Source organism: Petaurus breviceps, unplaced genomic scaffold, assembly GCF_028583685.1.
Source record: "Petaurus breviceps papuanus isolate PSGF00001 unplaced genomic scaffold, PetGlider_PUasm1.0 186, whole genome shotgun sequence".
In the NCBI taxonomy this organism is placed as follows: domain Eukaryota; kingdom Metazoa; phylum Chordata; class Mammalia; order Diprotodontia; family Petauridae; genus Petaurus; species Petaurus breviceps.
In genome coordinates, this window is record NW_027185798.1 from 20,688,053 (window position 1) to 20,705,427 (window position 17,375).

The 17,375-nt window shown below is 40.7% G+C and overlaps 1 protein-coding gene across 1 annotated transcript in view; it reads right to left on the minus strand.

Annotated features, from left to right (window-relative positions):
- Nucleotides 1-17,375, minus strand: part of EFCAB5 (EF-hand calcium binding domain 5) — a 131,669-nt gene that overhangs the window by 48,209 nt on the left and 66,085 nt on the right. The window contains exons 5-7 of the mRNA XM_069089740.1: nt 15,413-15,568; nt 2,124-2,223; nt 50-440 (exon numbers count right to left, since the gene is read on the minus strand). Coding sequence (XP_068945841.1) covers nt 50-440; nt 2,124-2,223; nt 15,413-15,568 — 647 coding nt within the window. The remainder of the gene's footprint in view (nt 1-49; nt 441-2,123; nt 2,224-15,412; nt 15,569-17,375) is intronic.

The following is a 17,375-nucleotide window of genomic DNA, read 5'->3' on the forward strand; positions in this document are numbered from 1 at the left end:
CTCTTCTGTGGATGGCTCTCCCTCTTCTGTGGATGGCTCTCCCTCTTTCGTGAATGGCTTTCCCTGCTCTGCTTCTTGGCTTAGTCTCTTCTCAGTCTGTGATTCTGGAGGGACCTCCTCTGTGGAGCTCACATCATCCTGTTTCTCTTCTGAGGACCTCATCTCACCAGGAACAACTTCTTCTTCATTCATTGGTTTTTGTGGCTCCGAGTCCTCTTCATAGGTCATAGCAGTGGTAGACCAGCTAATGATTTTCTCTTCAGTTTCCTCCTCTTCAGCCTCTTCTGTTTCACACAGGGGCAATTCCTCCTCAATGGCAAAAGAGGGTTTCTTCATCTCCCTTGTGTATATTTGATCCAATGACTCAAAAGGACTCCTCTCATCACCCAAGTCTCCCCAGAACTCAGCTGGTTCTATGTCTCCAAATTCAATAAATGGCCCTAGTACAGAAAGCAAGGCATTCAACTGATGAGATGATCACATTGGTGACACCTAACCTGACTGATGAAAGGAACTTGAGGATACCCCAATTAATAATCTTCCTTAATGCTGACTTTTTTTGTGAGTTGGTTATTACTGTCAGTCAAAAACCCAACTCTTTTCCTTAGAAGATTAGAGGATTATAGATTTAGAGCTGGATGGGAACTTAGAAACCATCTAGTCTAATCCCCTTTGTTTTACAGAAGAAGAACTAAGACCAAGAGATTGGCCCAAGGTCACACAAAGAATAAATATTTTATTCACAAGATTACAGCTGTAGAGCTAGAAGGTAACTTAGAGGTCATTTAATTCAACTCCTTCACTTTAGAAAAGAGGAAACTGAGGCCAAGAGAAATTAAGCAACTCACTTAAGGGCTCAGAGGTAATAAATTGCAGAAGTGGGATTTTGACTCAGGTCTTCTGATTTCAAAGTCGCCACTCCCTTCACTCTACTACTTTGAAAATAAAGAGAGTTCTTTGGTTCAGATGGCAAAAACAAAAGACATACAACCTCTGACTATGACTTTTTCCAAAATAAAAGAGTCCTCAAATTTTCACTTGGATACCTGATGTATAGAACCCATAGACTTTAAATTGAATGAAGGGTTATTCACATAGTGTCAAGGATCCTTCTGACTGTACCCCTTCGGTATTTCCACCTAAGTTTTCCCCAATTTTTAAAAATTAAAAAAAAAAGCCAAAGAATAAATCTACCAAATTAGCCAGTTTTATTAGGATAAATAAAAATGCACTGATGCAGGAAAAAATTTTTTCTTTAGAAATCTAAGACATTTTTAAAAATTCTGGATAGTCAAGGCACAATTATCTCTTGCAATTGCATACATACATATATAATGTATTTATAGTAATATATTAATTTCGATATTTATTTATTTTAATAGCTTTTTTTCTTACTTAGATCACCTTCATTTCCTAGTATATCTACTACCTCCTCTACCCAGAGATATCCCTTATAAAAATAACCAAAAAAGGAAGAGACAAAAAATGGTTCGGCAAAACAAACACACCTCGTCCAACAAGAGATACAGTGTTCCACACCCATGGACCCTCACCTCTGCAAAGAATGTTTAAATAACTTTAGCTAGTAACTGTATAATGTTCTAATGTTAAGTAATAAGGAGTTAAGTTGTAGTTGAGCACATTTCTCATGGCACCATTGAAAAGGATATCTATCTCTGAGACTTAAGAGTAATTTTTAAGGCTACATTACCATACAGAGCCATAACCAAGTCATTTTTACATGTGGGACAAATGGCACAAAATACTGCCCTTGAACCAGCATTTTAGGGTGATTGCAGTCGAGATGTGTTGGGAAGTAGGGTGAAGAATAATAGTAGTTTCTTATTTTAACTAATATTTCTTGCTAGATATGGTGCTAAGCTCAGTTGTTTCTATGCTACTAAAAAAGTGCTTTACAATGTTCTCTAAATTCCTGCACTCAAGGGGAAAACCCCATTGTTCTACCCTGGTCATAGCTTTGCCTTCTACCAGATCAGCTAATGGAGTAAAGTGTTTGTGTAGGGGTAACATGACCTTGAACCAATGCTATCACAAGAACGATGGAGATAATAGGAATATACCATCTTGGTCTGACATGCTATTCTACATATCGTTTTACTTACAATATCTTGGGTTACGGAATAGCTTTTTAACCATCTTCGGGCTTTTGTCATAGAAGTTTTCGAGCAAAGTCAATGTCCTCTCCCGGTCCAGGAACCCCACCTAGGAGAAATGTTTGTAGTCAGTGGATTCTTAAGGCCTAAAAGTTCATTAGACAGATGGCATCATTTTATTTTTCATTCCCAAGTTTCAGTTTCTCCACCTGTAAAATGAAATGGTTGGACTAGATAGTCTCTGAGCACCCTTCCAGCTCAAAAATTTATTTCTGGGTGAACTAATTCCTATGCTTTTCCAAACTTAGTTTTTGTTTTTTTGCTTTTTGGAGGGCAATTGGGGTTATTGACTTGCCCAAGGTCACATGGCTAGTTTTTATGTTAAGTGTCTGAAGCCACATTTGAACTCAGGTCCTCCTGACTCCAGTGCCAGTGCTCTACTCACTGCACCACCTAGCCACCCTGGCTTTTCTAAACTTTTAGAGGCTCCTTAACAAGACCATTCATTCATCTAGAGTGTTCTTATAGATGGTCAGTGGATGCCAAGGAAGCTTGGAACACTCCCTGTGTGTTTTTGCAGCTGTCAATAACTCCCTGGAATTAATAGAGTTAACCAGAGAATAAAGGAAATAAGACCAGCTTCACAAATGTTCTAAACTAAACTCAGTGATTTGAAGGATACTTCCATTACACAGGGAACTCCTTGAGGGCAGGGCCTTTCTTTGTACCCCCAGATCTCAGTACAGTAGTAAGCAGTAGGTGCTTAATAAATAAATGTTTATTGAGTCCCCAGAACAAAGGTGTTTCACCTACTTAGGGAACCTGAAATCTGAATTTTAAGTTAAGTTCAGTGTTCTTTCTGAATCCAATTCTTCATAGGCAGTTGGTGATGCAGTGAATAGAATGCTGGGCCCAGAGTCAGGAAGAAGTGAGTTCAAATCTTGCCTCAGTCCCTTACTAGTTGTGTAACCCTGGGCTAGTCATTTGAGTTTTGTTTGCATCAGCTTCCTCATCTGTAAAACAGGGGACAGTAACAACACTGAGTTCTAAGGGTTATTGTGAGGGTAAAATAAGACAACATATATAAGGTACTATACAAACCTTAGAGTGCTGCATAAATGCTACCTATTATAAATGCCTTTCTGCTCTTAAACTTATCAGTTATCCTTCTTCCTTGTAGGAAGAAAAAAGGGAAGCATGAGACCATGCCTGGGGTGCCTGGGGCAGCAAAAGACAGAGCTCTGGCCCTGGGGTCAGGAAGACCTGAGTTCCAATCTTGACTCAGATACTTCCTAGCTTTGTGACCTTGGGCAATGTCACTCAACCTCTGTTTGCCTCAGTTTCCTAAACTGTAAATAAAAACAGCACCTACCTCCCAGAGCTGTTTTGAGCTTCCAATGAGATATTTCTAAAGTACTGAGCACTGGCACATAATAGGTGTTATGTCATATATAATATATCATTATGATCATTATTATTTCTTGGGCAGCTAGGTGGCACAGTGGATAGAGCTCTGGGCCTAGAGTTAGGAAGACCTAAGTTCCAATCTTGACTCAGACACTTCCTACCTATGTGAACCTGAACATGTCATTTAATCCTGTTGGCCTCAGTTTCCTCAACTGTAAAATGAGCTAAAGAAGAAAATCACCCCAGTATCTCTGCCATGAAAACCTCAAATGTGCTTACAAAGAGTTGGACAAGATGGAAAAAAAAAGACTTGACAATTGAATTTACTGTCGTTTTCTCAAAACCCGTCAATGGCTCCCTATAGTCTATGGGAGAAAATAGGAACTCTTTAGTCTGGTGCTAAAGCATTTCACCATCTTTCCCCAGACTACCTTTCCTGGTTTATTTCATATTACTCTCTTTCACACGCTGACATCCCAACAAAACTGGGCCATTTAGTGGTCCCTCCCTTTGATCTGCTTTTCTATTTTTTGCCCAAGTGCCAAATTGTTTTGGTGACTGTTGCTTTATAATAATAGCTAAAGTCTAGAAGCACCATCCCCATTTCATTCCTACATTTTTTTCATTATTTCCCTTACTACTTTGTCCCAAATCAATTTTGGTATTATTTTATCTAATCCAGTAATGTGTCCCTCAGGTAGTTTGATGACCATGGCACTAAATCTGGAAATTATCTTGGAAAGTATTGTCACTTTTATTATCTGGGCACCACCCAGCCATGAGCATTGAATATTCTTCAGATTTTTAAATTGTGCTCCATTTCTTTAAGGAGTGCTTCATAAACAAATGTAAGAGTATTGAATGCTCTTCGGGGAATTGGTTCCCAAACTTTTTCTCTTTTTGTAGTTATTTTGAATGGGCTTTCCTTTTCCAGCATTACCTCCTGAGTTTTGTTATTATTTTGCAGGGTGGTTATAAATTCTTTGTGCAACTTTCATCCTTAATAACTTTAAAATGACAATGATAGAAACATACTGTAAATGACATAAAAATTTAAGCATATAAGTGCTTGCAATTTTGATGAAATTTATAATTTTAAAATTTAAAATTTTGATGTAAAATATTAAATTTAATCTAACCCTCCACAGAACTGCCATCATTTGTGCCATATTTTTTGAAACCCTTTTTCCAGATGGCTAAAAATATTTCTCAGTTGCCACTCAGGAAACAAATAAAAATTAGCTAACCCCAAATTAACAGCAGTAACACATAAAAGTTTAAGAATCCACTTTTTTAGGCCTTTGCACTGTGTTTCCATCATGTGTACATCTGAAGTTACTAAAGGATAAAGCTGTATAAGGACTTTGTAACCACCCTGCATGGAAATGCTGTTGATTTGGTGTGTTCGCTGTTCCTTAAACTCACCAAGCCTTCCCAAATGTTCTGCCTTCACATAGGAAGTTAGAGGTTCACTTCCCTTTCATTTTAGAATAATTCTCTTCCTTCAAGGCTAAGCACAGGGGCCACCTGAGCTGATTCTCTGATTCCCTCTAGTTGAAAGATCTCTCATTATTCACATTTTCCTAGAACACTTTGGTTCTTTTCTTCTACCCATTGCACGATGCTATGGGCAGCTAGGTGGTACAGTGGATAGAGTGATGGGCTTAGAATCAGGAAGGAGGGGGGAGGGGTATCAAATCCTGCCTCAGTCACTTATCTATACAAGGGGGATAGTAAGAGCACCTACCTTAGAGGGTGGTTGTGAGGATCTAATGAGACTGTACATGTAAAGCCTGCTTTGTAAACCCTATATAAATAAAGGCTAGCTATTGCATTACTCTTATCTGAGCACATTTTGTATTCTGTGATCCATCCTCATCCCCTTCTCCACCCATCAGAAGAATGGGAACTCCCGGACAGCTGGGAGTGTGTCATTTTTAAATCTCTTCATCTTCACTACCTAACACAGTGCCTTTCCTAAAACAGATGCTTTGAAAATACCTAGTGAACTGAATATTTTTTCCTATGGAGTTTTTAAGTAGCCTCTCGGTCTTTAGCTTTTATGAAAGCTTCTTACATTTGCCTGGTTTTTCTTTCTTTTCCCATTCTATCAATACCCTGTTAACAGTTTAATCTCATTACAACTGGCATCTGAAGATCAGAGCTACCTACCTCAGTCTTACTGTTCTAGCACCCCCTCCTAACACTACAGGTCTAGGAACATTAGATCCTGAAATCTAGATGGAAGTCTGAACTGCGTGCGGATGGCCTCAAGTAGGAATGGCAGAGACCTTCTTCTGCAATGTGTCAGTATGGGGACCGTGGTTAGAAGCCCTTTGATGTGTGGGGAGAGGCATAAGGTCAACAATCATCATCCAGGAAGAGGCTTAGTAGGGAATAACAGAATCTTTGGGAAGTGGAGGAGGGTGTGGGGAAGCAATAGGTCCCAGGGAGCAGGCAGACCATCCAGAGTGGAGCCAGAGCAGAGGGACTATTGAGACAATCCAGTCCAACTCCCTTGTTTTACAGGTGAGGCAACTGAGGAAGTAATTGGCAGAACCAACACTCCATGACTCTTAAGTACAGACCTTCTTCCCCTGTATCATGGATGAATGAATACTAATGTGATCTGGAGAGGATTCTGGGAAGATGGCCCAGTAGGTCAGAAAATTTTCAGCTCTCCAAATTTCTTCCACAAAAAAAAAGACATAACCGCCTCAGAATGGCAAAAATAAACACAAGGTAAAGTAGCTGTCCTCCTAAGAAATTTGAGAAGACCCCAGGAAAGACCCTACCTCTGGGGGCCAAGATTTGGCCTGAGTGAAGTGCAAACACCTCCAGGTCAACTCTGCAGAATCAGCAAACAATAAGCCCTGGGGGCAGCTGGGTTGAGAGACAGTCTCAGCCTTAGAAATTTTGTCTTGAAGACAATGTTAGAGTCAGGCAGTTGAGTAGAAGGTTGAAGGACCTTCCATTGTTGAGGGATGTCAAGCACAGCCTTACTGACCAGATGCATCTGGGGCTATGGCTGCAGGGAGAAGGAGCTAACACACACATGGTGAGTGCAGTAGTAAGGGGCAGTGACCCTGTTGGCTGTGGGCACTTGCAGGAGAGCAGAGTCCCTGGCTTCAGTTCTGGAGCAGAGAGGACAACTGTAGTTTGCAGCCACTGGAGAAAATGCAAGGAGCAAGATCATTTGTAGGACAGTGTGACTGGAGACCCTAGCCATGGCTTAGTGGAGAGGAGAGCCCAAGACCCCAGAAAATAACAGCAAGAAGGAGCTGAGGCTTGGGACATCATTCCCCATGCCTCGGTACTACAACTTGAATACACTAATATCTGCTAAAACCAAAATAAAACAAACAAACAAAAAATAGATAAAAATGAGTAAGCAAAGGGGAAAGAACCCAACCATAGATAATTACTATGGGGATAGAGAAGATCTAGGTTCAGAGTCAGAGGAAGATAATGGAGCTAAAAAAGCCACTTCTTTTTCAATGAGAAATGTCAAATGGTCCCAAGCACAAAAAGAGTTCTTGGAAGAACTTAAAAAGAACTTTAAAAATCAGAGAGATCAAGGAAAAATTAGAAAAAAAATAAGGATACTTCAAGAAAATTTTGAAAAGAAAGCCCACCAATTGGAAATAGAGAATCAAAACTTTAAGGAAGAAAATAATTTCTTGAAAACTAAAATTGGGCAAAGGGAAGCTGATGACATTCTAAGATACCAAGAAATCATAAGACAAAATCAAAAGAATGAAAAAAAAATAGAAGAGAAAGTAAAACATCTCATCAGAAAAGCAACCAATCTGGAGAACAGATTGAGGAGAAATAATATAAGAATAGTTGAACTACCTGAAAATTATGATTAAAAAAGAACCTTGATACAAAATTACAAGAAATTATCAAGGAAAATTTCCCTGAAGTTCTAGAACAAGAAGGCAAAGTAGAAATAGAAAAAATCCCCCAATCATCACCTTAAAGAGATCCCAGGAGGAAAACTTACAGAAATATAGTAGCCAAGTTTCAAAGCTCCCAGGTTAAAGAGAAAATATTGGAAGAAACAGGGGCAAAAACAATGGAAATATCACTGAGTTACAGTAAGGATTACATATGACCTAGCAGCAACTATGCTGAAGGACTATAGTTCTTGGAATACTATTTTTCACAGAGAAAAAAGAGCTGGGGTTATGACAAAGGGTAACTTAACCTCACAAAGTATAATCCTGAATGAAAAAAATATATATGGATACTTAACAAACTCAAAGACTTTGGGGTTTTTGTGACAAAACCCTCAGAACTTAAGGGAAAATTCAACAAGTAACATCCAGGGGAAATATAGGATAAACATTAAAGACCATTTATAAGGAACTCAGTAAGATCAAATTGTTTACTTTGTATCATGATTGTCATCATTATTTTGGTAGTTTGAAAGAAAGACTTGGATTGAGCTTGGTATGAAGGAGTGATTCTAAAAAAATAAAACTGTATAACGAGAGATAAAAGGAGTAATTATCTCATACAAGTGAGGCATAAAAGGAAAAACTGATACAGAAGCTAGTTCATCAGGAATGGGTTAGAGGGGGTTTTGTGTGTGTGTGCGTGCATGTGTATTCTTCTAAATTCAGGAAGAAATAAGAGGGCAAGGGGATAGAGTGGGGGGAAGAGGCTATGGGAGGGACTCAGAGAGGTAGGTAGATTAAAGAATAGGAGGGCAAGGTAGCAGGTAGAAGTAAAGCAGAGGAGGGAGTAGGGATAGAGTAGAAAGGATGAGAAGGATAGCAAGGAAAAATAGGAATGAATAGTGAAGCTGACAAATTTACCCATAAAACAGAAATGGATAGCAGATTGAAAATTTGAAGTCAACAATATGTTGCTTTCACAAAACATTCTTAAAATGACAGATAAACACAAAGATGAAATAAGGGGCAGGAGTAGAATTTAGTATGTAAAAAAAGCATGATCTCAGACAAAGTTAAAGATAAAATAGATTTAATCAAAAGTGAAAAATAGAGAAACTACACTATGTGTCAGCAATATTATTCAATAAAATACCTGAGCTTACAGGAACTATATGAACATAAATACAAAGTATCTTTTTATAAAATAAACTCAGATCTAAATAATTGAAGTAATATTTATTGTTCATGGGTACACAAAGTCAATAAAAATTTTAAAATGACAGTTTTACCTAACTAATCTATTTATTAATTGTCATCCCAATTAAATAGCTAAAAAAATATTTTACTGAGTTAGAAAAAATAATAACAAAATTGATTTGGAAAAACAAAAGGTCAGGAACTTCAAAGAAACCAGGGGAAAAAGATGTAAAGGAAGTAGATTCAACAGTTTCAGACCTTAAATTATATTATAAGGTAAAAACATTATTGAAGTGCAAAAAGGATAATTTTGATTATTTTAAATTGAATTTTTCTTGTTTAAATAAAACTTATGTAGCCAAGAATAGAAGGAATACAGAAATTGGGGGGGGGGATGAAAACTTTCATAGCTAATGTCTCAGATAGGATGTGATTGGGTTGAAATATTGCTGTACTGTATGAAATGATGAGTTGGTTAATGTAGAAAAACATGGAAAGACTTGGACTTAAGAAGGAAGATGCTATCCATGTTCAGAAAAAACAGGTGATAGGAGGAAATGAATGCAGTATAGTCTTGGATACATGTGTATGAGAGTATATGTGTATATATGTGTATGTTTATAGATATCTATGTATATGTATATATATATATGTGTGTGTGTGTGTGTGTGTGTGTGTGTGTGTGTGTATCTCCACAGTTAATTGTAGCCTTCTTTAGAGTGGTGGAGGTGCTGAGGGAGAAAAAATAAAGTTAAAAATATATGACAGAAAGCAAAAGAAAAGCAACAAGGAAGCAAAGCTGGGCAGCTTTGAAAACAATCTATAACATTTATTATATAAGGTTTTCTTGAAATGGAAATTTATTGTTTGATATTGAATCCTCTCTTATGGTCAACTGTGTACATGGCAATATTTTTTTCTTTTCTCATTTTGTATTTAAGTTTAAAATAAAAAACATTTGCAAATTAAAAAAAATATTAAAGTGATAAGGGAAAACCAAAGAACATGGCCAAAGGGTGAGAGCCAGAAAAATGGAAGGCTGATCACTGTCGAAGTGAGTTGCCAAGGGACAAGGATATATATTTGTCTCATTTTAGCAGCATTCAGCCCCGACTCAGTGTTGAAAGATTGTTGTTATTTGTCTTTCACCCTCAGAAGAGGACCAATGACATCAGAAAGGTGATGTCATGACTTCGCAAGTGAATTGGATTTAAGGGAGTCACCAGCCTCACTTTCTCCTCTGGCGCCATCTGGGTCTAGTGACCAGATAGAAACCAGGATGACTGGAGATGGTGGAAAGAACCACCCAAAGGAAAGAGGAATCCTGACACGTGCTGGATGTGGAATTGTTAAGACGGGCAGACCGACAGACAGGGACATCCAAATGGCCTGATGATTTTTTAAAATGGCAATAAAACTCCTCCTGGAGTCTGGGAGTTGCCTGCAATCCACTTTGCACCTGACTATAGGGACAAAGACAAATGGCTGAGGTCAGTACAGACCCAGGGATGCCTAATTATTCTGTCATCAAGCAAATGCAAATGAGGGCTCAAACCAGCTCAGCGCTGCTTCACAAAACCACCGCCACAGGTAGGATCATTCTCAAACTGTTGGTGCCTGTATAAATTACCATGGCCTCCCTGCAGTCCTCCAGACTGTGGTTCAACAGGGTGTGCTGAGGCAAAGGACAGTCTGGAGAACAGATCAGCTCTGTCTCTATCTCTGTCTCTGTCTCTCTCTGTCTCTCTCTGTCTCTCTCTTCTCTCTCTCCTTCTCTCTGTGTCTGTCAGTCTCTCTCTCTCTCTCTCTCTCTCTCTCTCTCTCTCTCTCTCTCTCTCACACACACACACACACACACACACACACATTTGCATCACACAAAAGTTATTCTTTAAAAATAATCTCACAGGCAATTGTACTAATCCTCCGCTGATGGCTGCTGAGTGTATACTGAGAAGTCTGGGATACCCAGCATCATCCTCTCTAAGATTACCTTCCCTCTACCATATTGAATCTTATATAATTCTGCCTCCTCTATGCTGTCTCCCCCACTGAAATGTAAGCACCTTGAGGGCAGGTATTTCTTTTTTCTTTATATCCCATGCACTTAACTCAATGCTTGAATATGGTTAATGCTTAAATAAAGCTCATTGATTAATTGATTTTGCCAACTTGGTATCTCTAGATCTAGAGTTAGGAGGGATCTCAAAGACTATCTAGTCACACTCTTTCATTCTATAGTTAATGAAGTTGAGGAAAGAGGTTAAGTGACTTGCCCAAAGTCATACCATCTACTCCAACCTCATTTTACAGGTGAGGAAACTGAGGCACAGGAAGGTAAGGAAACTTACATAAGATCACACAAATAGTAAGCATCAGAGGTAAGATTTGAACCCAGAACCTCTGACTCTGAAGTCAGGGTTCTCTCTATTGTACCAACCAATGAATTTTTTTTGCCTTTTTTGGAGGGCAATTGGGGTTAAGTGACTTGCCCAAGGTCACACAGCTAGTTTTTGTGTTAAGTGTCTGAGGCCGGATTTGAATTCAGGTCCTCCTGACTCCAGGGCTGGTGCTCTATTCACTGCACCACCTAGCCGCCTCCCCCCCCCCTTTTTTTTTAACAATTTACTAGAAAACTTGAAGGTAAGAAAGCCAAAGTCAAGGCCAAATTCATGGAGACAACAGTAGGCTGTTTTTAATTCTCAGTGAGTTCAAGCCTGGGGGTAGGAAGGGGGAAGAGATGAGGCTCAAATTCTTCCCATTGGAAGGTGGATCAAGAATCCGAAGGAGGACAGACATAAAAGTGTCCAGAAAATGGTGCCCTGGATGGTGAAGGGCCTCAAGTTCATGGGAGGAAGAACAGTAAAAGGAGCCTGGAAAGTTTGGGCTGATGAGAAGATTTAGGATGGATAGATGTGCTCACTGGAAAATACTATAAGAGTTGTCCCATGACAAAGAAAATAGATTTAGGATCAGTGCCTTAAAGCTGGATAAGACCTCAGGAACATCTAATCCAAGTCCCTCATTCTACAGATGAGGAAACTGAGGCCTAGAGAAAAGCAGGTGATTTAGAGTCATAGCTTTAGAGCTGAAAGGGGCCTTTCTTGTGATTGGTTTAGTCAGCTCCCTCCTTCATTTTACAAACAGAGACCTAAGGTCGAGAAGAGATAAAGGATTTTCTCAAGGTCATTCTCCAGACCCCAGCCCACTCCTCTTTCCCCTATGCCATTCCTGTCCTCAGAAAGCAGGATGAGGAATAGCGAGTGGGGACAGAACCTAGACCCCACGATGCAAGGGAGACCTTCCTCAACATCAGTCATTCAAAAGTGTTACCCCTTGGAAGGCTGTATGACCAGTTGTCAGGAATACTGGAGAAGGCATTCTGGTTCAGGTACAAGTTGGACAAGATGCCCTCTGAGGCTCCTTCCACCTCTGAGAGTGTGAACACGTTCTCAATATTAGAGTTGGGAAATCATAGACCGGTCTACCTGGGAGAGTAGAGGTTACTCTCATCGAGATAAGGGGCATCTAAGAATACGGTGGGTGGGCCATCTAACCAAGACCAAGTTAGAGGCAAAGAAAGGTGAATGATTGCTAACCCTGCTAAGGAACAAAGTCTATAATTTGGTGAATATGAGAGACACCCTCATAAGTCCTTTATACATTTGGTTCTCAGCAACTCTTGAAAGAAGCTAGGTGGAGCACTAGACTTTGAGTTATGAAGGTCAAATTCGTTCAAATCCAGCTTCAGACACTTAATAGCCAATCCTGGTAAGTCATTTAACCTCAGTTTCCTCTACTGTAAAATTAAAATAATAATGGAATCTGTTGTGTTGTTGTGAAGATGAGATGAGATAGTCCTTTGCAAATCCTACAATTCTTTATAAATTTTAGCCATTGTTATAATTGCTATAATGAAGGTGAAAAACCAAATCTCCTTCCAGAAGGTTCCACCGGTAACGAGACAAATGTGGGTTCAGTTTACATGTTGCAACAATAGATCAACCTAAAAGTGCTGAGCTGAGAATGCAGGAATGGCTTCAAGACCCTCCTCTCGCCACCACTGTCTTGTCTTCTGTGCCTCAGTAATTCATTCTCTAAAATGGAAATAATTCTTTCCCCCCCTCCCTACCTCAATACCAGTTATAGTGAAAATAACTGGTTACCAGGTAAGAAAAATCTTTGAAAGTATATATGTGAGGGTTGAGTTAGGTTCCCTTAGTAGAAGAGTTGAAGTTGAAGGGGAATGCAGGGCAATTGGGGTTAAGGGACTTGCCCAAGGTCACAGGGCTAGTAAGTGTCTGAGGCCACATTTGAACTCAGGTCCTCCTGACTCCAGGGCCAGTGCTATATTCACTGAGCCACCTAGCCGCCCCCACAGTGTCTTACTCTTGAAAGACAAATGACTCGTCCAAGATCACATAGATAGTAGATATCAGTGCCAAAAGTTTCTTTACCGGGAGTTCCTTATGTAAGTAGGGGATGGGTAAGTAAACCTCTGGTGACGCAATCCCAAGAAGAAGCTAGGGAGCCTGTTTCTGAAACAGCAGAGTGATGTATGATGGAAGTGCTTAGCTCCCTAGTTTGAGCATGTATAGACATTTTGTAACTGGTTCTGGTCTACTAACCATTTAATGAAGAGACAGACTGATGGTTGGCAGTGTAGGTGGGAAACTGGTCTGGCTTCTGTCTGTAGTGACTGTGTTCAAGTGAGGAGTCAAGGAGGCCCTCAGTAGGGACAGAGGCCTCAAGTCTATTTCTCCACCAAGGCCACATGGCCCAAGGGCACACAACCTGGTTGCTGTTTTTGTCTTTGGGGTGTCTGTGCTTCCCTGACTGTGAGGGAGATCAGAGCTGGGCATCATGTTCTTGAAAATCTCAGAAAGATGAGACAGCAGAGGTCAAGAAGCTGGGGGTCATGCTGAGAATTCTTGGAAGACAGATGGTAAAGAGATAAGTCCTGAGCAACTTGCTTGATTTGGGTCAGGAGCAGCAGAGATACAGACTTATTCTTCCATCAGCCAAGCTTCATTCGGAAGTGAAACTGGGAAAGGAGGGGAGGGGAGAGATGCTTTGTAGAACTAGGGGTTGTGGTATAAGGGGAAAACGTATCACCCAGTCTGTAGTTTCTGTACTTGCTATATCTTTGCAGTAAATATCTCTTTATAAAAAATAACTAATGTTCGTTGATTAAATGGAAGTGGGGTGCTAATTACTGGCAGATAACAGTGGGAGGGAACATACCAGAATTGTAGGGGGGTAGAGTTTCAAGGTAATAGCATAAGAGAAGAAGAACTCCAATGTCTTTGGAAGATCCCTCCCACCTCCTCTCTCTGGGAACCCCATTTGCTGGGATGCTTGTGGGTTGGGAAAGGAAGGCCAGACAGAATCTATTATATTCAAACCAATGAAATCACACATCTGGTGCTGAAAAAAAAATTACAGTATCCATATTTCTCTAACATGCACGAAAACAGAGGGGAAAGGACCTAGGAATCACTTTTTACCTAGTCTCCTGCAATCGAAGAAGGCACCTGAAGCCTTCAAAGGGACAATTCTATCATCTGGAAAGACTTGCGTCAGCCTTTGCTGAAGCATTCTTGGCATATTGATTTTTGTCTTTGGAGAGCCCTGAACAAGCCACCAAATAAGGTCCTAGACCTCCTTGGCAATAGAGAGCACAAGCTTCTAGGAAGGTGTAAATGAGGGAACAGGCAAAACAGATTGGTGACTCCCCCTGGAAATCTCTTCCTGGACACTGAGAAGTGGAAACCTGAATCTGCCCACTATTTCTTTCTCAGGATGCAACCATGTCCATATAACAATAAGGTATTTTCATCATGTTTGCATCGGAACTATTCCAAGGCCATCTGGTACTCAAGGTACACAGATGCCCTCCCAACCACAACCCTACAAACCCTTTCCTGACAAATACACATTTATCTTCTCCTTGTCTCTCTCTGAAGATATCCTTTCTACCCTCAGTGGTCCCTTATTTTTTTCTGTATGTTTAACTGATGCCTTTGGTTTTTCTGTCAGTCATTTCTGAATATAATGTGCTTCCAGCCTCCCCCCCCCCAGAAATGAATTTGTAGTTATGACAAAAAAAAATTAAGCAAAGACCACATCTGATAATGTATGTATCATTCTGCCCCAGGAGTTCTCCACCTGTCTGCCAGAAGGACAGAGGTATGTCTCATCTGTTCTTTGAGACAAAGATTGGTGAGTTGAGTTACTCTGGGTTTAAATTCCTTTCTATATTCCTTTCATTCACATCATTGATGTTGAGTATAATGTCCTTCCACTTCTGCTTAGGTCCTTCTGCCTTTGTTCATCCACACCTTCCCATGTTTTCCCAAATTCTTCATCTTCATCATCCTCTGGGTCATAGGAATATTCTCTTACACTCCAACACCACAACTTGTCCAGTCATTCCCCATTGCATGAGCACCCACTTGGTTTCCAATGCTTTCCCGCATTCCCTGGGATGTATTTCCCCTAGAAAAATTGCTCTGCCAGCCCAGAAATTAACAGAAAGTAATTAATTAATAATCTGAGAGAGGTAGGGTAGTATTGTGGCTTGAGATGGAGCTGGATAATTCAGATTCATGGCCTTGCTCCACTACTTACCAACTGTGTAACCTTAGGCAAATCAATCAACCTCTCTGGGCCTAAGTTTTATCATCTGTGAAATGAGAGGCTCAGCCCAGCTCTAAGGTCCCCTATGATCCACTGGCACAAGAATGCAAAAGACTGGGCCGGAGAGCGGATGAGTGTTCTCAGGCGGCTCACCTTTCCAACGTCACAGGCGAAGAAGAGTTTTAAGAACTTTTGCCTCCATTTGTCACGTTTCACCATTTCCCAGAAGTCATTTGCACATTGCCAAAGGTGCTTCAGGAATTCTGTGAACATTTCACTTGTTAAGTCCTTGACACATGGAAAGATCTCCTATCAAGAGAAGGAGAAGAAAGACTGATTTAAAATCACAGTCCCCACTAGGATCACACATTTAGAAGCACCTAGTTGAAACTTTTCCATTTTACAGGTAAGGAATGTGAGGCCCAGAGAGATGAGGGGCTTTGCCCAAGTCACTTGAGTGGTAAGAGGGCAGAATCAGAATTTGAATATAGGATGCTCCCAAGAAGACCCAAAAAGAAGCAGGAAATTGGAGGGTTACAAGAATATTTTTCTATACCGATTCATAATGAATGCTGCCCTGGAGGAGAACCCCCCCCCATCCTGCTCCCAGGCCCCATACTCCCTCTTTTAACTGGTCCATTATAGAGGGGACTGGAGGTGCTGTGTCACTTTAGGCAAAGATTATTTAACCTGGAGACTCAGTTCACTCGTGTGTAATACAGTATTTAGAATCACAGATTAGAGCAGGAAGGAACCTTTGGGGTCATCTATTCACATTCTCTCCTTATTGAGATGTGAAAACTGGGACTGGAAGACTAGAGACTTCCCAAGGTCACACACATCAGAGTCCCCTGGCTCCACTTCACTGCCACTCCTTCTATAACCCCTCCCTTCCTTGTATTCCTTGGAGGCAGAGGAATTAGCCATATGACACCTGGTCATCCTTTCTCATCTCAGGATCCTGAGATTCTATCAGTAACAAACAATCATTTCAGAAGAATTGAGCACTTTCCACCTTCTTCACAGGTTCACCTATTTAGAGTTGGAAAAGACTTTAGATATTACTTAGTCCAACCCGACTCATCTTACAGACATAACTGAGGACCAGACGGTCTTTGTGACTCACCCAAGGTTACCCAAGTAGCAAGGGAGAGAGACAGGAATGGAAGCTACCTCCTCAGCCTTTGCATCCAGCATCCCTTCCACAGGACCATGCTCTCTCTCATGGCCAGGGAAAGCATTTTCCAGCAGTGGATATTTTCGGCTCAGGCCTCTGAGGCTGGCTTGAGAAAAGATGATTGATTTACAGGAATCATTTTGTTTTATTTTCATCGTTTGAGAAATGACCCCAAAGCCACCTGGATCTCCTGACAGTAGGAATGTTAGTGAAAAGAAGGTTTATTTTAAACCTTCTTCTTAGAGACTTTTTAATGCAGCCCTGCTCTCCAAGTGTGGGCTGGATTACATCAATAACACTTGCTGCCAGAAAGAGCCACAGTCCCTAAGCCTGAGAAGAATGATTAGGGCTGTTTCCTGGAGCAGGCTACAGAGGAGGAAGGCTGACAACATCCGGGAGGCTTTGGACTCCTTGTGATCTTCCTAGGGGCTGAGCAATTGAGAGCCTCAAGCCTGAATACGATCCCTGGGATTCATCTGGGCAAAGCACTTAACCCCTCTCAGCCTCAGTTTCTTTACCTGCAAAATGGGAATAACGCTACCTAGAAATAATGCTACTCCAATTTTTCTGAGAGGTTCTGACCTGTGAGTTCCTCAATGTACGAACATCCTCACCTTGGCCTGGTAGAATCCCCTGCTTTCTCCAGAACTCAGTTCTACACAAAGCCCTTCCTGATGCCTCCGATTATTCCTGCCCTTGTTCTCCAATTACCTCATTTCAGGAAATCTCTTCTCCATATTTGGGCATAGCGGCATAGCGACAGAGGTCAGGAAGACTCATTTTCCTGGGTTCAAATTCGACCTCACACATTTATGATCTGTGTGACCCTGGACAAGTCACTCAACCCTGTTTGCCTCAGTTTCCTCATCTGCAAAATGAGCTGGAGAAGGAATGACCAACCACTCCAGTATCTTCAACAAGAAAACCCCAAATAGGGTC